At 48.9% G+C, this 21,080-nt stretch overlaps 6 protein-coding genes across 6 annotated transcripts; 4 read left to right on the top strand and 2 right to left on the bottom strand.

Moving 5' to 3' along the window:
• Nucleotides 1–374: 374 nt before the first annotated feature.
• Nucleotides 375–3,693, top strand: EDB93DRAFT_1303197 (uncharacterized protein; the record flags this gene model as incomplete). Its single annotated transcript, XM_041454713.1, has 7 exons — nucleotides 375–494; nucleotides 553–566; nucleotides 618–1,090; nucleotides 1,163–1,320; nucleotides 1,367–1,527; nucleotides 1,574–1,771; nucleotides 1,858–3,693. 7 exons carry the CDS (start codon nucleotides 375–377, stop codon nucleotides 3,446–3,448), a joined length of 2,715 nt encoding a protein of 904 aa, XP_041304038.1. The 3' UTR covers nucleotides 3,449–3,693.
• EDB93DRAFT_780829 (uncharacterized protein) lies at nucleotides 3,664–6,231 on the bottom strand. The gene is made up of 5 exons (XM_041457449.1): nucleotides 5,824–6,231; nucleotides 5,290–5,774; nucleotides 4,868–5,237; nucleotides 3,992–4,820; nucleotides 3,664–3,938 (listed from the first exon to the last, which is right to left on the bottom strand). The coding sequence occupies exons 1-5, from the start codon at nucleotides 6,043–6,045 to the stop codon at nucleotides 3,880–3,882; spliced, it is 1,965 nt and encodes a 654-aa protein (XP_041304037.1). The 5' UTR covers nucleotides 6,046–6,231; the 3' UTR covers nucleotides 3,664–3,879.
• A 1,522-nt stretch (nucleotides 6,232–7,753) lies between these two features.
• On the top strand, nucleotides 7,754–8,682 carry EDB93DRAFT_780763 (uncharacterized protein). The gene is made up of 2 exons (XM_041457448.1): nucleotides 7,754–7,927; nucleotides 7,985–8,682. Exon 2 carries the CDS (start codon nucleotides 7,985–7,987, stop codon nucleotides 8,582–8,584), a length of 600 nt encoding a protein of 199 aa, XP_041304036.1. The 5' UTR covers nucleotides 7,754–7,927; the 3' UTR covers nucleotides 8,585–8,682.
• Nucleotides 8,683–9,458: 776 nt separating this feature from the next.
• EDB93DRAFT_1339417 (uncharacterized protein) lies at nucleotides 9,459–11,246 on the top strand (the record flags this gene model as incomplete). The annotated part of the gene is made up of 9 exons (XM_041455420.1): nucleotides 9,459–9,800; nucleotides 9,862–9,977; nucleotides 10,052–10,120; nucleotides 10,174–10,257; nucleotides 10,311–10,415; nucleotides 10,471–10,704; nucleotides 10,751–10,801; nucleotides 10,859–11,054; nucleotides 11,111–11,246. Coding segments are annotated over exons 2-9 (960 nt in total), but the record flags the coding sequence as incomplete, so codon positions are not given.
• A 3,580-nt stretch (nucleotides 11,247–14,826) lies between these two features.
• EDB93DRAFT_1211169 (uncharacterized protein) lies at nucleotides 14,827–15,457 on the top strand. Its single transcript, XM_041451044.1, has 2 exons — nucleotides 14,827–15,315; nucleotides 15,372–15,457. The coding sequence occupies exons 1-2, from the start codon at nucleotides 14,897–14,899 to the stop codon at nucleotides 15,379–15,381; spliced, it is 429 nt and encodes a 142-aa protein (XP_041304034.1). The 5' UTR covers nucleotides 14,827–14,896; the 3' UTR covers nucleotides 15,382–15,457.
• Nucleotides 15,458–16,111: 654 nt separating this feature from the next.
• EDB93DRAFT_1303180 (uncharacterized protein) lies at nucleotides 16,112–18,105 on the bottom strand (the record flags this gene model as incomplete). The annotated part of the gene is made up of 5 exons (XM_041454712.1): nucleotides 16,112–16,898; nucleotides 16,956–17,113; nucleotides 17,164–17,766; nucleotides 17,827–18,020; nucleotides 18,042–18,105. 5 exons carry the CDS (start codon nucleotides 18,103–18,105, stop codon nucleotides 16,517–16,519), a joined length of 1,401 nt encoding a protein of 466 aa, XP_041304033.1. The 3' UTR covers nucleotides 16,112–16,516.
• Between the last annotated feature and the right edge of the window lie 2,975 nt (nucleotides 18,106–21,080).

The raw sequence follows: 21,080 nt of genomic DNA, 5'->3' as shown, positions 1-21,080 counted from the left end.
GTTTTGGAAACCAAGCCAAAATAAAAAATGGGGGCCGCGTCGGCATGCCACACCGGCCGGTAGTAGATGACATGAAATCCGCGCATGCCAGCCATCAGGAGTAGCTGGCCAGTGAGCGCTTGCGCTGGTTGCAATATGCTGCACCACATGTGAACTGCGCCTCTGCAGTGCCTTGGTCCGCCACGCAAAAATTTACCTTTTTAAGAACCGGACCAAGGGGGCCGGCTTGTCGGTTGAGCTGGAAATTCATGTCAGTAACCTGTTTGATGTACTCATACTAAACGAGCTTTCCTTGTCGTACCAATCTTCCCTCAATCCCGAGTTTCAACCGCCATCATCCTCTATCGCAGAGCTCGTCACCCGAGCTCTGAACTATGGCTATAGGGAAATGGAACCCTTTTGGTCAACCTGTGCTACAAACCACTAGCGACCATCCTGTCCTGCAACCGTTACCAATCCCTTGTGCTGATGGAAAGCAATTTGGTCTAGAGAATGTATGTCATCTAACTACTCCATCTCCACTAATGATCTTCATTCCCATCATTCCTATAGTTTGGCAACACCTGGTACGACTCACTTCGTTCCCACACTCCAACCGCCCGCTGATGACTTAAAAGTTATGCCAACTCTGTTCTACAAGCTCTATATTTTTGCAGTCCCTTTCGAGATCTCGTAATTCAGCATGCAGATCCGTGCATCACTATCCAAGCAGCCATATCCTCGCAGTTCACTCCTAGTGCCGCTCCCGCTTCACCAGCCGCTGCTACCCGTTGGAAGCAAACAGAACGCCAGTCCATACCAGAATCTCCCCAAAATACCGGTATTGTAAACCCTCCAACACCACCGATCCCCTCATCACCACGGACCTTGATGTCTGCACTTCGCTCCTTGTACATTCACATCTCTCAGAACCCAGCCGACAAAGGCACCGTTGCCCCCCGAGCGTTCATAGACAAACTCAAAGAATTAAATGAAGCATTTAGAAATACAATGCACCAGGATGCTCACGAATTTTTAAACTACCTCCTCAACAAGATCGTTGAGGAAATAGAAGAAGAAAAGAAGCTACTGCAGGTTCCTCTCGATGATTGTATGTGGAAAAATCAGAATTTAGAACACTCATTGTTTCCACTGACACCTCTATTTCACCTCTGTTTTCTAGCCGCTCATTCAGTCAAATCGTCATCTACAACCTCGCAACCGCTGGTAATGACAGCAAGCACGTCGAGCTCAGGTAATCCGTCGACGGGAGCTACATTCATTCACCAGATATTTGAAGGTATACTGACTAGTGAAACTCGATGTCTGACATGCGAAAACGTACGTTGTCGTAATACTTACTGCTGCGCTTACTGATCGCGCACAGGTATCTTCACGTGACGAATCGTTTTTGGACCTTTCCATAGACATTGAACAGAACTCGAGCGTGACAGCATGTCTTCGACAATTCAGCGCTAGTGAAATGCTCTGCCAGAGAAACAAGTTTTTCTGCGATGGTTGCTGCGACCTCCAGGAAGCGGAAAAGAGGTAACCAATATCTGCTCATCCAGTTTTGATACTGAGGCCAAACCAGGATGAAGATAAAGCGATTACCCAATGTTCTCGCTCTACATCTCAAGCGCTTCAAGTATCAAGAAGATGTACAAAAGTACATCAAGTTGGCTTATCGCGTTGCATTTCCCTTCGAGCTCCGCTTGTTCAATACTGTTGATGATGCTGAGAACCCTGATCGACTGTATGAACTATTTGCCATAGTTGTTCACATCGGAAAGTACGTCCACTGTTGCGTGTGACGCTCGTTATCTGTAATCGCCGCTGACACGCTTTTCTTCCCTCGTTTGTCCCTGGTAAATATAGCGGACCAAACCATGGCCACTATGTCAGCATCATCAAGACATTGGGTGCCTGGCTCGTATTCGACGATGAAACAGTGGAGTCAATCAAAGAATCCGACATACCCAAGTACTTTGGCGAATCCAATTCGGGCTCCGCCTATGTGCTATACTACCAAGCTGTGGATATAGACCTTGTCGCCCTTGATCTGCGTCCGGCAAGTCCACGTGCTCCTGAGGAGCATATACAACTTCCTACAGATTCTCCTGCATCACTCTCAGAACCTATACCATTGCCGCCCGGGTTGTCCGCAGAACCCCCAGAGGCAGAAACTGCTGAGACTGTGCCTGTACTACCCCCTCCATCTTTACCCACGAGTATCCCCGTTCCTCCTGAGAGATCATTGCGCAAAATCCCTTCGGAATTTATGAAACTCAGTCCTCCCTCGGTACCTCCGTATCAAGCAACAGTTGGTCGTGGCTTGTCACTGAAGCCGTCCTTACCAGCTCGTAATAGCATACTCAAACATGTCCCTTCGCTGAAGATCGGTGTAGACAAACGGGACTTGGCTGCAAAATCCACTGCTCCCTTCCCCATGGTCGAGCCATCAGATCTGCTGCCACCTGTTTTACCTATCCCTGCTCTACGAAGTCCGAACGGCAAGGAAAAGGAAACAGAGAAGAAGAGCACCAATTGGTTCCGAAGGAAAAGTCTTAAATCGGGAGGGAAATTGCGTCCAAGCTTGGAAACTGAGTTAAAGAAGACTCCGTCGCCTCCTGTCGTGCCCCTGGATGCGTCATCAAGGTTCCACACTACTGAATTGACATCGAAGCATTCCAAGGATGATGGTTCTGGACATCCTTCAGAGCCGGCAGATCTTGATCGTCCTATAGCGCCTTTCATGGTCCATCGCCGCCCTTCATCTGCTTCCGGCCTTGTTCAGACATCATCGCATAGTACGAGCAGTCGACGAGATACTTCGAGTTCGCCTTCCGTCTCGGCCACTACGTCATATTCTTCACACACTACAAGCACTTCATCATCAATGTCTCCTGACCATCACCCACAAACCATTCGTCCCTTGCCAACGATACCTGCTTCTCCGCAAAACTCAAGGATAGTACAATCACCTCATTCAGCTTATTCTCGCGGCCACTCATCTGATCATCCACGACCACACAAACGGCCAGCAGTGGCACCCCACGACTTTGAACCACCAAGACCACCTAAATCCCCAGCTCGACCGACGACTGCAGGTGCTACGCTTGGTTCACGCCCCTCTGCAACTATATCTCGGGATCATAATCTTCCTCCATTGCCGGCTGCTATGGGTGATCTATCTAATGGGACGTATGGTCACATGCCCATGACATTGCCTTGTCCAGACAATGACAAGACGCAGGTGAAAAGTAAGTTGTATGACGAAGGCGTGACAGGGTTGTCTAGACGGCCAAAGTCAGCACATGCACCTACAACCCTGGAGGCGGTTTTACAATCTGGCGCTACTAATACCACTAGTGCCGTGAAGCGGGCGAGTCGAAAGATGAGCTTCACCGCATCATTCTCGTTTGGCCGCAAGGATAAGCACCGCGAGAGGGGGAAAGAGCAGGAATAATTGACCCGGCCCGGTGATTCGATCACACACTTCCCATCTCTCGCTAGTCCAGAGCCTGACACTGTATTCCATGGTAACGATGTGTTTACCTATATCTTGTTTAATGATCTTTTTCCTATTTTCTTGTTTGAGCAGTTGCCTCGTGGAAAGATTTCAGTCACCTATTTTAATTGCAATCGCATACACTGTTTTTATTCCCGCAAAGTGGACAGTTCCTCTATTGCGCTTATTCGTAGCTCTACCTCATTGCGCCTGTATCGATTTCATGTTGTACATTAGAGAAATGACCAGATACAAACAACAATGAAGTTATCGCGGACTGAGTATGTACTGATATACAATCGCTTAATTTTACGATACAAGAAGTAATTAACGCTTTAGCTGTAGTTCTTCATGCGATCAAGTCCAGAATGTCTGTTGTGTGATATAATTCACAATTCGAGCATGCGTTCATCCTCCAGAGGGATTGGATGACGTTGCCCAGTAATCGCTACAGCATGACTTTGAGGGTATGGCCAACTGAACATATGAACTTGAACTCACTTTCCAAGGGCGTTGCTGCCATATCAATAATATGCAACATCGTCTCATGTGGCTTAGAATAAAAGATACGCCCAGTGCCCTCGTCCCAGGCTATCGCTGTCACACCATTGCGAATATGATCAAGAATATATGAAGGCAGATTAAACTGTCCCAGCATATTCTCGCGAGGCGTGGGAACATGTCGGAGGATATTTTGCAGCGTTTCGCGCCGCATGATACTATAAGCATCATCGCCTCGTTTGGACAGAAGATGGCCGGAGAAGTTGCGGACCGAAAGCGTGTCCGATCGATTATCGCGTGGAATGGAGTAGAATAAAGAGCGCAGACAACCTGGGATGACGAATGTTCTGCATACTGTTCTGGATTCGTCGTTTTTGAAGGATAGGCGGTGCATCATGTTGGACTTCAGGTTCGTGATAGCGTAATGGGGCTTCCCTGTAGATCTATATCCCTCTGGTGCGCTCTCTCGTGGGGTTGGCGAGATAATCATGTGGCAGATACGACCCCCGCTTTCATTCCTGTAGAAGATATTGATAGGGGGTGGCATAAAATTGCGACCGTTGTCATTGAACACATGTGGGTCACTTATTTGAAAGTCTTCAATATCTTTCCCGTAAAAGGAGGCAATCGAAAGTGGGTTAAACTCTCCTGCTTCTTCATCCCCGGGGTCAGGCGTGGGAAACATGGCGACAGTGAACATGACATCAGGAATGATAGGTGGACCACCAGGCGAGGGATTGGCTGGTGCTAATCGTGGACGATTCGTGGAGCGCACGACGAGAATTTGCCCTTGCAAAGGTAAGAATCGGAGGTTACAAATAGGTTGCTCCTTTGAGAAATTTAGAGCAATCTTCACAGCAAGAAAAATGATTGTACCTGTTGTGAAAGCGTGACTTCGCGCGCGCATTTAAAAGTAGATATAGCACCATCAGACGTTAGTTCCTTCACCACAATGGTTTCGGGCATCTTGGCAACTACCATGTTCGGAACGCCATCGAGTTCACCAAGATCAATATTTCGAAGCTCTGAGTCGCTGCGAAAGTGTCCAAGAAGGCGAAATGGTGGGGGTTGTGATGCAGCAAAGTCGAAAAACTCTTGGGAACCAGGTACGAGGACAGGATTTCCTAACGCATCTAATGCATCCAGGGAGATCTGCAAACACGTCGCGACATACTCCAGCGGCATTGGAGCATCTATTTGACACCGTGGGTTGTTCAAGTACGGATTGTATATGGAGGGATCGATACTGAGCTGACAGTCAGTGTTGGAAGGTACACTCGGAGACAATTAACTTTCACCTATTAGTACTTTGATGACTTTTCAACGTCTTTCGACGAATATACCCGATGAGAATGCTTGGCGTGCCTTCCACATTCATGTACTTGGCACATATATTGTACGCTTTCCCTCGCACGGGTGTTTCCGCCAGAGGAACAATGCCACAGATACGATGATCAAGAACATATACAACCAAACTGTAGTGAGTTTTGGCAAGATTGCATGCAGATGCGACAAGATATTTTCCACCAGGAAGTACGACCATCGACAATATATGCCTATGTGCCTGTACAGGGAGGTAAGCGGTGGCAAGCGGATTTGGCAGGATCCAGTTCTTGTGGACTGTAATCGCGCGAATGACTAATCGTTCGGCCTCAAACGAGGTCAAGAAATTAGGAGAATAATGCCGAGAAGGTGGTAACGCAGGCACATTGGGTCCAATCCTTCGCAGAAACCGTTTCCATATTATACCATGGTGCGTAAGGTTGTAGAACAGCTTGTTGACCTAAAACGAGGAGCTTAGTAGCAGCAGTTAGATGCAAGGTAGACATTACCATTCGTAGGCACAGGATATCTTCCACCATCAGGTAGTCGAATATATGATCGACCAATATGTCATCAGAAAGCATGCTCAAACTTGGAAGACCATTAAAATCTTGGTGGACTCGCACACCCCATGTTCCCGTTCCTAATCTGTTTCGTTCATTGGTGCCAGAGTAAGAGCAAGAAAAGGCTGGAGAGATGAGGCGAGAAATCAGAGAGAACCGACTATACATGATTGGGAAAAGAAACAGAACGTCTTGAGGTGCCACGAGTGATATTTACTAGTCTATTAGTCTTGTTTTCATGCTCGCGAGACTTTCAACGGAGATGTTGGCTGTTGTATTGATAAGTACAGCCATGGCGACGGCTTAATCGAAAATACAAGGCTAGATTGCAGCTGCAGAAAGTGCAGACGAAGAGGTCGCGGTGAAAATTACGCGAACTACAACGCTTTCCTAAAATGGTTTGTTTACAGTGGCACGTCGCGTGACCAAACGACAACTTGACCTCTGAATCGTATCTTCATGTTGTTACTACCTCTTGGTATTGTCCAATGGAGCCTTCATTAAAAATGACGCCTACACGCAACGCGCCACCGCAAGCTATAAGGCGCACTGGCAGGAGAGGAATACGAAACCAAATGATAAACGAGTTTCACTCATGGTTGAAACTTATTAACCTCGCAGTGGCACCAATGATTGTGACCGGAAATCTTACCTGCTCGACGTTTGGCCGCACTTCGAAAGTCTATACCAATGTGCTTGGTGTACATTGCAAATTTCAAAGAATACCTTCATGTCCTCAGGTACCACTTTTAACCCACCGAGTCCACAAATTTTATAGCCACTTATGTCCTGCGCGTGCTGTCGCTCCATCCGATCAAAACTCCTGGACTCAGGCCGCACCAGGATATGCTGATGTCGTTTTTGCGCTGTGGTAACGAGCCGCAGTAGTGCAAATCAATGCTAGAGACGACTGTTGAACGATGAACCCTTGTCCTCACCCTCTTTCCGTTCTTTGCAGTTGGTATTGTCTTGTTACTTTTTATACAAACACTAAAGAGCAGGTCACAATGTAACGGGAAGGACTCCAAGGGGAGGACAAGGCCATATCTCTATAACGGCAGGCTACGGCGCTGACATCGGACTACGACATGGGCGAGGACTACCGACTACGAGCCAGGAATTTGCCACCGCGCCAGGACACCTGCTACTCCACCCGAACCTGCCTAGGTCTGATGGGACGCCCCGCTCGCCCCAACAGTGGGGTGGCATTTGCAATCGACCAATGTTGCAAGACTTGTAACTTGTGTAGTTTCGAAAACAGGGAGATACAATTACGGTCAATTCTGTGTATTGGTTAGAGAAGTCGCGTTCTGCCAGAGCCTATGACAGGATGTTGTTGATCAGGAAACCGAACATCAGTGTGAGTATTCGGGAGGTGTAATGAGAACATTCTGATCCATGTCGTTCCGCGGTCGAGCCCTCTCGAATCGGATGCTGGTGAACCGTCTCTAAAATCATGCGTTTACAAGGGATACAAATAGGTGTACCATCAAGTTTCGCGTCGTATATCACACCTCGCATAGGTTCGTTCCGTTGTCGACCAGTTCGCCGAGTGGGTTACTTCTCCCGAAGTACCGACATGACTCATCGAGACCTGATGGATCTCATCACTCATGCGAATTGGCCTTGGATCTACGATTATTCATGTATTTGCGGAGACAGAAACATAGGTTGTGCTGCTGCGATCGGATTATTAGCCTAAGGATGGCACAAACATCCACAGCGCGTCCACAACCCACTTCTCGTCTTTGCTTTGCGGACTTACAACAAGAATGAACAACTCAAGCGTGCATGCAAAGCTGAGCACATCGCGCCAAAGGACCATCGTCCTCTTTAGTAAATAATGGTGGTCCACAGGACATCTTCCTTCAAAGGAAGGTCCCTGCAGCGGAAACACACCTCGAGAACCACTTCAAAGCGGCGGCGCTGGACGAGCGTATAAATATTGCTTCTGTGGCCTTCATCCTCTATCCCCAACTCACTGCACTTACTGCCACTGCGAACACGCGCACATCCCCTTAACATTGAAATCAACTATCTGCTCGTCCAGGTACGTGTATCTCCAGCTTCAACACCTACATGTTTAATCAAGTCTACTTATTTCTAGATGAACCAATCCGCCACCCATGCTTCTTCATCGAACGGTTCCAATTACTCCAATGGAGCCCAATACATGCCGAACACCGGCATGTATATGGGTCAATTTCACTGGCCCCAGCCCGCATGCATTCTTCATTCAGGCTATGCCCCTGCACACCCCCACAACCCGTACGGTGTGCCAGTTAATGGGACGCATGGCTCATACGCGCCCGTCACGCGTTCGCCTGGTGTGGGTGCAAGAGTTTCGCATCACGCGTTCCAACCGGGACAGAATGGTTGTCACCCCCCTGCAGTAGCCAATGTCTCGTGTGCCACTCATGTTGGTCCATACCCACAACACCCATCTGCGCCCTTCCTGCACCATCAACCCTTCCCTTCTACTTCTCTTCCAGGAGTCGCGAACCCCTACATTCCACCCATACCGCACCGAGGATGCCACCACCGGCATCACGGGACTGGGATCGCAGCAGGATCTGCTTCCTCGTCTCTCCCTCGAGTACCGAAGCGCACCGCGGAAGACCTAGACCGCGTCATCAAACGAAGAAAAGTAGTCCCCGGCGGGATGAAGAACGACCCGTTGTTTGTGAGTTTTCTTTTCACCTCGTGATGTCGCATTCTCAAACCTTGGTACAGAAACCCGTGTTGGATCAATTTGGTCAACCCAACGGGACATTCACGTGTTCTAGGGACGGCATGGTACTCAACCCTGAAAGCTATCTCAGGCACATCAGGACACAAAAGCATCTAGGCTTCAAGCTAGAGAAATTCAAATGTTCCGATTGTTCCAAAACGTGTGTATCCAAACTCTCAAAACCAGCGTGCCTCGTCATTAATATTGTTGTGATTAGGTATACGAGAAATGATGCGTACAAGAGACACCTCGTCAATGGCAAGTGCGGACGGTCGACAGCTGCAGACGCTCCTCCGTCGTACTCGGCTAGTCAGAACTCGACGAGTTCCGCTTCTGCCACGCCTGCGACAGCAGCACCTACCATGGCGCCGACTCATTCCTATCCATATCCCATGTTCTCCACGTCGATGTCCCAGAACGCTGCAGATCGCACCCCCAGCAACTGATGTTGCGCAGTCGTGTGGAATGCCTGGTTCTGCGAATCCTGTACGTTTCTCCCAATTGCTTGGGAATGACGTGGTCACAGAACCTGCCGAAGAAGTTGACGACGACGCTGATTTTTGGGAGGCCAATGAGATCGAAGACGTTCATGAGACGTAGTTATATTTCACTTCTGTGACCGACTATTCTGTTTTTTATCATCTACTGTCATTCATTCATGTATTGTCTTTTTACCCACTACACACATTCTTTCTATTCTCAATAGTATAGCACACTTTCATTCATTTGCGCTATTAGGATCGTTATTATCGTTATCGTTATTGTTATCATCATCGTGATTTAGTGATTTGTTGGTTATAATACACACGTACTCATAAGAAATGAGCAACACAACGGTAAGGCTGAATGAGTCATCAAAGCATTGCACAGATATACAGATTAGGAGATAAGCGGTGCAAAAACAGGTGATGAGCTAACTTCCGATGTGCACTACGTCAAACTATGTAACTACTCAGCAACAGTAACAAGTGCAACTGGCCACGTCACAAAGCCAATCGAAATAATATTTTTGATTGGGTTCGTCCTCATCTGGCAGTGAAGTATGGACCGTAGCATCCCGCTCCAAAAAACCACCTGGGTCCCATCGGACGAGTCTATCGACAGTATACAGACGAAGATAGCACCGCATCATACTGAAGTAGGCCTTGGCCTTCGGCGAATTCACTGTGCGATACACGGGCCTAAGGACGAAGTTAGTACATTATAATTGCCGATGACGCGATGACAATTACGCCAACTGAACAAAAATGCAGATTGTGCAGAAGCTCATCCCGGAACTCGTATGTTGCACTTGCTTGCCCATAGATCGTTGACCTTTCCCGAATTCGACAACCTGGAGGCCTGCGAAGAAACCGTTCGTGAAGGCTCGGTATGTAGTCCGACTCAAGGGCTCCCTCACTGTCGATGAGGTTTATTGTTGCTTCTGACGCTTTCTTCGTCCAGAGCCAACCCCGTAGTCGAGTCCAGCAGACTATTTGGAAATTTTTGAAAGGCATTACCAAGAAAATCTCTGTAAGTAGACAGCTAGATTTCCTGATGCTGAAAACATGGCTGACATCGTGCAGAAACTTTTCAAGCGTTCCCGCAACCGCGTTCCTGCGGTCCAGAATGTTGACCTTCAAGGTTCTTCATCCAATCAGAATGTCGAGGTATGTACTCGAAAATGAAATCCCAATCGAGTTTTCTTATCAGAGGCGCCCAGGCCACACCACACCCGCATCCTTCCACCGACGACAAGCATCCTGCCTCATCCGAAATTCCGAGTATCTGCATCAACCAAGGGTCATCCGGAGAACCTGCTTCAGAGGTACTTGCACCACGTTATCTGATTTTCGTCTCTAATTTTTGTTGGTCGTGTCAAGGTTCCCGCCGCCCCTCCTGGCGCAGAGAATATCTCTCGTCCCAAATCAACTGATGCTGAACTTCAGGGTGCCCACGAGGCTTTAGAACACATGAGAACACTCCGGGGACCTGTGCAGTCTGTGACATCCGCCGCCAGCAATGCCTCAGCAGATCTCACTACTGCAGGAGATTTCAGCACCACATACCTCCAACCCCTGAAAATTTTCGACACTGCCATTGAGAAGATCGCAAATGTATGGGTTTCTTTCCTTAGTTGGTAGCGGACTAATCGAGTTATAGGTGCATCCATATGCAAAGATGTCGTTGGGCGTACTTTCTGCCGCAGCCAAAGTACGTTCTATGTTGCTCGGAGATTTACATCCGCTCAGAAGATATGGTTCCTTGCAGATTATTCTTGCCCAAGCGGAGCGCGACAAATCAGTACATCGCCTTTGCCAGAAATTGGATCAAGTTTATGGCTTCATTATCCAAGACGATAATCTTTTTAAGGTTGACTCGATGCGCGATGTCATCGGAAAGATCGCTCAGCAGACTCTCGAGTGTGCCCGTTTCATCAGGGAATACTCAGAGACGAAGAGTTTCTGTGAGTTGTCAAGCTATTGCATTCGCACATAAATTCTATACTTACTATGATCATAGGGAAGAGAGTCGGTAAAAACATCATCGCAGAAACGGATGATATCATCACACGGTACAACGGTGCCTTGGATGGCCTTATGGAACAATTCAGAAATCAAGCTGATCGGGACGTAGCCATCTTTGTTCAGTTTGCAGGTAAGGATTCATAAGTGCCTCTTATTTGAGATGTCCTCATACCCTTTAGGCGAAACACTGGATCTCAGCGGCATGACTTATGCAGGGGGCGCAGGACTGGATACCGAGAAGCAATGTCTGCCAGGCACTCGCATGGACATCCTCTCCCAAATCACCAAGTGGATCAACAGCAGTGGAGATTCTGTTCCGCGTGTAATGTGGCTATCCGGCCCTGCAGGCAAGGGCAAATCATCCATCGCCCACACGATTGCCAACTGGTTCGACGAAACGGGGGGGCTTGGTTCATGTTTTTGTTTTGATCGGCGTAGAGAAGCAGACCGTCGACATGAAAAGATTTTCTCCACCATCGCGCGTGACCTTGCTGATCGTGATCCAGGGATGAAACGAGCGTTGGCAGATGCAGTCAAGAATGCTAACTCGCTCAAGAATACGACGGACATCATCCAACAGTGGCGCAAACTTCTCATGGAACCGCTAAAGAAGTTATCTGCGTCAAGTGTAGGGCCCGTCTTGATCGTTCTTGAAGCACTGGATGAGAGTGGTGGAGTGGAGACGCGGCGTAACCTCCTCCGCATCCTTGCCGGTAGACTTCAGGACAAAGGACTCCCCCAAATCACCGAACTCCCTTCCAACTTTCGGATTCTCGTCACCTCTCGTCCGCTTCACGATATAGAACAGGAGTTTGAAGGTGCTCATCATATTTTACGGTTGTCTATGGACGATATTCCGTCGGAAGTTGCGGAGCGCGACATTCACACGTTCGTATCTGAGGAGCTGAAGGGCCTATCGGATTTTCACGACAGAGAATTACAAAACCTCGCTAAGAAAGCTGAAGGACTTTTCGAGTGGGCGCGTCTCGCGTGCGAATACATTAAAAACACCCCTCCGGGTGTACGCCCAATGCCTCGCTTCAATGCTCTTGTGAACCGCAGTGCCGGAAAACAGAAAAACCTATTGCACGATATGTATCTGGTCATTTTGAAAGAAATTATGAAAAGAGATCAATATGATGACGACGAGTACGAAGAAGCACTCGCAGGGTTTCGTTCGGTGATGGGACAGATACTTGGCACAGCTGAACCACTCCCTTTCAATTCTCTCAGTATAATGCGAAACTACTTTCCAGACCAAACCAAGCATGACAACATGGACATTATTAAACGTATGGGGTCCCTCCTCAGCGGCACTACTAACTTATGCACTCCTGTCCGACCTCTTCACGCATCTTTCCATGACTTCCTGACAGACAAGTCATCCAGCGGAGACTTTTCCGTCGAGGTGTCCAGCGTCCAACGCGACCTTGCATTTGCATCACTACGAGTGATGGAACATGACCTTCGCTTCAATATCTGTGATTTGAAGTCGTCGTACCTCCCTAATTCCCAAGACACGGGGTTGCCTCAACGAATCAAAACATCTATTTCCCCACATCTCTCCTATTCCTGTCGATTTTGGGCTGCGCATGTCCGAACAACGGACTTTGACGATGAGCTCGCAAGGGAAATAAGATCACTCTTCGACGATGAACGACTGATGTTCTGGATTGAAGCACTTGGACTTCTCAATGCATTCAGAGGTGCAGCTACCGTACTTCCACTCATTGCCAAGTGGCTGAAGGTGAGCACATACCTGCAATGCGATGCAGGATGAACAGCTTATAGATAAATACAGGGCCACTCTGGATATGAAGATTTGCGGTCCTCCACGATGGATGTACAAAGATTCATCCAAGTGTTTGGTGGCACGATTTTGCACAGCACGCCGCATCTGTATCTATCAGCGCTCCCATTCTCGCCCGTCAACTCCACCATGAGTACCAAATTTACGACAAAGTTTCCAAATAACCTTCGTCTCGCATCCGGCCGCGATTTGAACTGGACAGTTGTTCAGGCCATAATTAATGGGCACACCGACCAAGTCACCTCAGTGTTGTTCTCACCGGATGGTACTCGCATCGCATCTGGTTCTTTGGATAACACTGTGCGGCTGTGGGATGCAGCAACGGGTCAGCCATTGGGTGAGCCCTTGAAGGGGCATACTAGAGGAGTTTGGTCAGTCTCGTTCTCACCGGATGGTACTCGCATCGCGTCTGGTTCGGAGGATAACACTGTGCGGCTGTGGGATGTAGAGACCGGACGGCCATTGGGTGAGCCCTTGCAGGGGCACACTGGAGGAGTTTCGTCAGTCTCGTTCTCACCGGATGGTACTCGCATCGCGTCTGGTTCGGAGGATAACACTGTGCGGCTGTGGGATGCAGAGACTGGACGGCCATTGGGTGAGCTTTTGGAGGGGCACACTGGAGGAGTTTGGTCAGTCTCGTTCTCACCAGATGGTACTCGCATCGCGTCTGGTTCTTGGGATAACACTGTGAGGCTGTGGAATGCAGAGACCGGACAGCTATTGGGTGAGCCCTTGGAGGGGCACACTGAAGGAGTTTTGTCAGTCTCGTTCTCACCGGATGGTACTCGCATCGCGTCTGGTTCGGAGGATAACACTGTGAGGCTGTGGGATGCAGAGACCGGACGGCCATTGGGTGAGCTTTTGGAGGGGCACACTGCAGGAGTTTGGTCAGTCTCGTTCTCACCAGATGGTACTCGCATCGCGTCTGGTTCTTTGGATAACACTGTGCGGCTGTGGGATGCAGAGACCGGACAGCCATTGGGTGAGCCCTTGCAGGGGCATACTCGAGGAGTTTCGTCAGTCTCGTTCTCACCGGATGGTACTCGCATCGCGTCTGGTTCGGAGGATAACACTGTGAGGCTGTGGGATGCAGAGACCGGACGGCCATTGGGTGAGCCCTTGAAGGGGCATACTGGAGGAGTTTGGTCAGTCTCGTTCTCACCGGATGGTACTCGCATCGCGTCTGGTTCTATGGGTAACACTGTGAGGCTGTGGGATGCAGAGACCGGACGGCCATTGGGTGAGCCCTTGAAGGGGCATACTAGAGGAGTTTGGTCAGTCTCGTTCTCACCGGATGGTACTCGCATCGCGTCTGGTTCTTGGGATAACACTGTGAGGCTGTGGAATGCAGAGACCGGACGGCCATTTGGTGAGCCCTTGGAGGGGCACACTAAAGGAGTTTTGTCAGTCTCGTTCTCACCGGATGGTACTCGCATCGCGTCTGGTTCTTGGGATAACACTGTGAGGCTGTGGAATGCAGAGACCGGACGGCCATTTGGTGAGCCCTTGGAGGGGCACACTAAAGGAGTTTTGTCAGTCTCGTTCTCACCGGATGGTACTCGCATCGCGTCTGGTTCTTGGGACAACACTGTGAGGCTGTGGGATGCAGAGACCGGACGGCCATTGGGTGAGCCCTTGGAGGGGCACACTGAAGGAGTTTTGTCAGTCTCGTTCTCACCGGATGGTACTCGCATCGCGTCTGGTTCGGAGGATAACACTGTGCGGCTGTGGGATGTAGAGACCGGACGGCCATTGGGTGAGCCCTTGCAGGGGCACACTGGAGGAGTTTCGTCAGTCTCGTTCTCACCGGATGGTACTCGCATCGCGTCTGGTTCGGAGGATAACACTGTGAGGCTGTGGGATGCAGAGACCGGACGGCCATTGGGTGAGCCCTTGGAGGGGCACACTGAAGGAGTTTTGTCAGTCTCGTTCTCACCGGATGGTACTCGCATCGCGTCTGGTTCGGAGGATATGACTTTGCGGATGTGGAGTGCAGTGAGAACTCAGCCATCCGCCAAGCCCAGAGAGCCAGCTTCCTCCACATCTTCCCTGCATCGAAGTACCACACGTCTCACCCAAGAAAGCCGTATCATGCTGATCAACACTTGTAACGATCACCTCATTTGTTTCTCGTCCAACCTGGAACACGCCCTGTCCAACCTCGCGGACTTGCTCGAACCCACCTCCCATAATTCTAATTCAACCCCTTTCTTGCTGCGGACTGATGGATGGATCATGGGACCCGGTCATCAGCTCCTTTTCTGGGTACCTCCCGCTTCCCGACATGCATTTTATACTCCTTGGACCTCGTTGGTGATACCCAGAGGATACCCAGAACTTGATTTGAGCCGCATGGCACATGGAACACGCTGGTCGAGTTGCCGGGATGTGTGAGTTTTTAATCTTTACCATTCGTCCTTTCAGTTGCTAACATCAATTTTGTTAGCTCCATGTAACAATGCTTTTATTGTTGAAATATCGAGTGTATCATTTGATTCTTTGTCAATTTTATACCTAGCACCGACCCTGAATAACTGTTATCCGACTGAACGATTTGCCGAAAAGCAGGCTAGGTGAGATTCAATTGTTGCCGCTGATTTATGAGAGCACATAAAGACAGTACCAATTCCTCTGAGACGTGGTTGCACCCCAAAAACTTTGGTGTTCCTGTTTTGAGATGCTCATCCGACCATCAAATGCCTGTATGATTGCTTTCAGACTCGAAGTTCTCAAGGCAACTGCAGTCTTTCAATCGAAGTATATGTAATTCGGTGGTGCGACCTCGGGCATCAAGATGTGCAGCCAGACCGACTCATTTCTGAAATCTGGCAAGATCGTCAGCAGTGATGTTCAGCGTGCCTATTGTTGTATGTTGATAGCGTGCAGACCGAGGTATGCTTCCGCGATGGTACTTTACTCATACCGCCAGGCTGGCACGAAAGCTACTACTATTGGTGGTCCTATACATACTCTAGTGTCTACAGCAGTCCTACGTATTTCCCCCGCGTTCCCATTCATCGCAAGTATTTACTATCCAGGCTCCAGAACCTTTCAACCTTCATGACACGCCCTCTATAGCTAGCCTTCGCCGAAGGGACTGAGTGAATTGCGGGTCTGCTCCCTCTTAAATAGATTAGCTCGTGTTGTACCGCCTTATGGAGGCTCGTGCCTATTGCATATTCGGATCTTCACTTAAATCTTGAACAACCCCTCGAGATTTGATGGCGGAAATGTGTCGACGTTTCTGATATTAATCAATACGGATGACCTTGTCAGGTTCGTCTTTAGAAGGGACTGGCCATGGGTGATGACACAATTCGGTTTATCTCACCTGATCGTTCGTTTTTAGTTTAGACCTTCCAGCTAGCATGCAAGAACTGTGTATATTATAACCAACGAATGATCAGGTCACCATAATGATGATAATGATAATGATAACGATAATAGCGATTCTAATAGTGCAAATGAATGCAAAGTGTGCTATACCATGAGAATAGAAAGAATGTGTGTAGTGGTAGAAAGGCCATACATGAATGAATGACAGCAGATGATAAAACAAGGAAAATAGTCAGTAACAGAAGTGAAATATAACTACATCTCATGAACGTCCTTGATCTCATTGGCCTCCCAAAAATGAGCGTCGTCGCCAACTTCTTCAGCAGGTTCTGTGACCATGTCATTCCATGGTAATTGGGAGAAAAGTACAGGATTCGCAGAGCCAGGGATTCCACACGATTGCGCAACACCAGCTGCTGGGGATGCAATCTGCACGTTCTGGGACATCGACGTGGAGAGCATGGGATGCGCATAGGAATGAGTCAACGCCATGGTAGGTGCTGCTGTCGCAGGCGTGGCAGAAGCGGAACTCGTCGAGTTCTGACTAGCCGAGTACGACGGAGGAGTGTATACAGCTGTCGACCGTCCGCACTTGCTATTGACGAGGTGTCTCTTGTACGCATCGTTTCTCGTATACCTAATCACAGCAATATTAATGACGAGGCACGCTGGTTTTGAGAGATTGGATACGCACGTTTTGGAACAATCGGAGCATTTGAATTTCTCTAGTTTGAAGCCTAGGTGTTTTTGCGTCCTGATATGCCTGAGATAGCTTTCAGAATTGAGTACCATGCCGTCCCTAGAACACGTGAATGTCCCGTTGGGTTGACCAAATTGATCTAGCACGGGTTTCTGTACCAAGGTTTGAGAATGCGACCTCACGAAGTGAAAAGAAAACCCACAAACAACGGGTCGTTCTTCATCCCGCCGGGGACTACTTTTCTTCGTTTGATGACGCGGTCTAGGTCTTCCGCAGTGCGCTTTGGTACTTGAGGGAGAGATGAGGAAGCAGGTCCTGCTGCAATCCCAGGCTCGTGATGCTGGTGGTGGCATCCTTGGTGCGGTATGGGTAGAACGTAGGGGTTCGTGACTCCTGGAAGAGAAATAGAGGGCAAGAGTTGATAGTACAGGAGGGGCGCAGATGGGTGTTGTGGGGGAGGAGCAACAGTAGTTAGCGGTGGGTATGGACCAACATGAGTGGCACACGAGACATTGGCTACTGCAGGGGGGTGACAACCATTTTGTCTCGGTTGGAACGCGTGATGCGAAACTCTTGCACCCACACCAGGCAAACGCGTGATGGGTGCGTATGGGCCATGCGTCCCATTAGCTGGAACACCGTACGGGTTGTGGGGGTGTGCAGGGGCATAGCCTGAATGAAGAATGCATGCGGGCTGGGGCCAGTGAAATTGACCCATATACATGCCGGTGTTTGGCATGCATTGGGTTCCATTGGAATAATCGGAACCGTTCGATGAGGAGGCATGGGTGGCGGATTGGTTCATCTAGAAATAAGAAGTAGACTTGATTAAAAATGTAGGCGTTGAAGCTGGAGATACACGTACCTGGATGAGCAGATAGTTGATTTCAATGTTAAGGGGATGTGCGCGTGTTCGCAGTGGCAGTGAGTGCAGTGAGTTAGGGATGGAGGATGAAGGCCACAGAAGGCAATATTTATACGCTCGTCCAGCGCCGCCGCTTTGAAGTTGTCCTCGAGATGTGTTTCCACTGCAGGGACCTTCCTTTGAGGGAAGATGTCCTGTGGACCACCATTATTTACTAAAGAGGACGATGGTCTTTTGGAGCGATGTGTTCAGCTTTGCATGCACGCTTGAGTTGTTCATTCTTGTTGTAAGTCTGCAAAGCAAAGACGAGAAGTGGGTTGTGGATGGGTTGTGGATGTTTGTGCCCTCCTTATGCTAACAATCCGATCGCAGCAGCACAACATATGTTTCTGGCTCTGCAAATAGATGAATAATCGTAGATCCAAGGCCAATTTCGCATGAGTGATGAGATCCATTAGGTCTCCATAAGTCATGTGGATCCTTTGGGAGAAACAGTCTCGGTGAACTGGTCAGCAACAGTACCCAAGAACAAACCTATGCGAGGTGCGATAGGCGATGAAAACTCGATGTACACGTCCTGTATCACCTTCTAAACACGTTATTTTAGAAATGGCTCACCAGCATCCGACTCAAGGAGACTCGAGCGTCACGGGCAAGAATATTATCATTGCATTTCCTTGTGAGTACTCACACTTTGAATTGATTTCCTTTAATACACTGCAACATCCCGTCGTATATTCTGGCCCGACATGACGCCTCCGACTATTGAGAATTGACATTTGTTGTCCTTTTTCCAAAACTACGCAATCAAGTTGAAGGAAATGCCATTCCGCAATATTGGTCGTTTAACGCAAGGACGTGCCTTTGCCACCCTACTGATAGACTTTTAGTGTCCGTATACGCAGATATGAAGAGTAATGAGATGATACCAATTGCAAGAAATAACTTTCCGGCCCGGATGGACGGGTGATATGATGAGCGCCTAGAGGGCCAAAATTTGCTTACTAGTGCCATCGACTCCAGGAAACACCGTCGAACCGTTGTACAGGGCATCATTTTACACTGCTTCGGCTCGTAAACTCAACGCAAAAGCAACATCTGCATATCCTGGGCCTGCCTGAGTCCGCATGTCTGGATAGGATGGAGTCACAACATGAGCAGGATTGGTAGAAAGGCACATCTGAGGACACGGCGTTATGTTTGATATCTGCGATGTACGAGCAGCGCATTGTCGTAGAGTCTCGAAGTACGGCCAAGCATCGACCAGGCCATGTTTCCGGTCTCGGAGGCTCCATCATTCGCGGTCCAAAGGCCTTCTATACTGATGAGTTTCAGCCATGGGTGAAGATCAATTATCATTCGGTTGTCTGATTGTCATATGACCTTCCTATTCTACAGTGCGACTTACAGCTTGCGGTGGGCGGTGCGTGTCAAAATGCGTCATTCTGATGATACTGTGACTCTGAACTCTGAGGCCATACTTGATATTGGATTCGGATATGACGACAGATGTGTAGACGCTCATTCGAATAAATTTTGAATGGTGATGTGGCTACAGATTTCGTGTGTGTGCAGTGTGCGTGGGGGGTGAAAGGAAAACTGGCTTCAAGTTAGTAGCCGCTGATTGTATTAGCATCCGAATCCCGATAGGCGCTCGGCTCTTGTTCCGAAGTATTGTTCAATTTTTCATTGGCACTTCACGTTTACACGCTACTTGGCTATATATACAAAAATGCAACCCAAGGCGAAGCTGGTTGAATCTAGTGAGCTTTCAGACGAGTTCAAGCCAGCTTTTCGTCATTTCAGAGCAAGGCCGTGACCTCCAATTTTCAACTCATGGATTATGGTCTACCGTGGACTCTCCTCGAAGACGAGTCTCGGTGGACGCCGCTCAGAGGTCACCACTATAAGATTATATGCTGTGGCATGGGGAGTTGAAAGGGACATGCTGTTGCTTGCTATACCTACACAGGAAGATATAAACATTAAGAGGTGGAAGGCGCCCATGATCGCTCTCAAACTTCATCCCTGCTAGCATCCTGGTAAGAACACAACCCATGTGAGCATCACGCACGGATGAACTGACTATTAATTTGGGCAGGATAGGGAAATTGAGGGAATTCGGGACTTGCATGGGCCTACCGCTCTCTGCACATCATGGCCTTCCGAGTCCAGTTTTCTCTGAGCCATCAATTTGGCAGAATTTATCGGCGCCCTGGTGAAGATCAGGCATAGAAACAGCGGGGTACTTATGGGTTTGCACTGCCCCAAGTTGGGAGCGGTGAGGGGATTGTGAGAATATTTCTTGACCAGCTGGACAGCACGTTGCTAGCGGTTGGGTGGTTCGAACTCGTGGTTAGTCTATTCCAAATAAGACTCTCGGAAGCTGGCGACGAGTCAGGTATATCCAGGCACAGAAATTGGTTCCTCCGGGGTTACATATGGTTGATGCTGTCCATTGCAGGTGACGAAAGTGTTTTGTTTTACAGCAAAATCAGTGCGAGGATATCTAAGACATTGTCCCAGTTACAATCACAAAGGCGGTTGGCTGTGTTTCTCCTCGTAGACTGGCTCCAAACCTGTCCACCGGGTATCTCAATTTCACTGCTATTTAAACGTGCACATTGTCCTAGCGTGATTTACGATATGTAAGCACACGGGCGGGCGGCGGCATTTCCCGCAGCCCGGTGTCGATGGTGTTCGCCCTCATCAAGCTTTCAACCATTTCTGAGTTGTTCTTGCTTTTTACCTTCATCGATTCATCATTCACCTCCGCAACCACTAGTACTAGTGGACACGCCAGCCTAGCGCTCTAGAGGAGGAGGAAACTTGATGCCTGTCTGTTGTGTTTATATTCTCTACATGCCTACCTGACGTGTACTTTAGGACCCCGAACACTTGAGACCCCCGCTCTAGCTCACTAGCTCCTGAGTCCTGACTTTAATGCTATGCTCCCACTGGCCAAACCCTGCACCACGCACCTACTACACTGGCTACAACCTATAATTTTTATGGCCTAATCTGTACGAAATCCATCTAGTACAGCAAAAATTATTGGAAACCATGGCTACATTGCCTGGTAAATGGTACCACGTCCACAGCTTCCGCCGAGAACAGCATTATATCTCATGCATGCTCGCAACTCGTTTCTGCAGTCACTGACAAGATATTGCGTTAGGACTCAGACTCCTCCGCGTTGCCATCAGCCTATACGTACTATCGTGGCAGCGTCTAAAAGACCAACCTCCTGCCCC

The sequence above is a fragment of the Suillus bovinus genome (assembly GCF_016758785.1).
Source record: "Suillus bovinus strain UH-Sbo-P2 chromosome Unknown EDB93scaffold_66, whole genome shotgun sequence".
Lineage (NCBI taxonomy): Eukaryota > Fungi > Basidiomycota > Agaricomycetes > Boletales > Suillaceae > Suillus > Suillus bovinus.
Note: the sequence above shows the minus strand (reverse complement) of the source record. Positions and strands in the feature narration are given on the sequence as shown.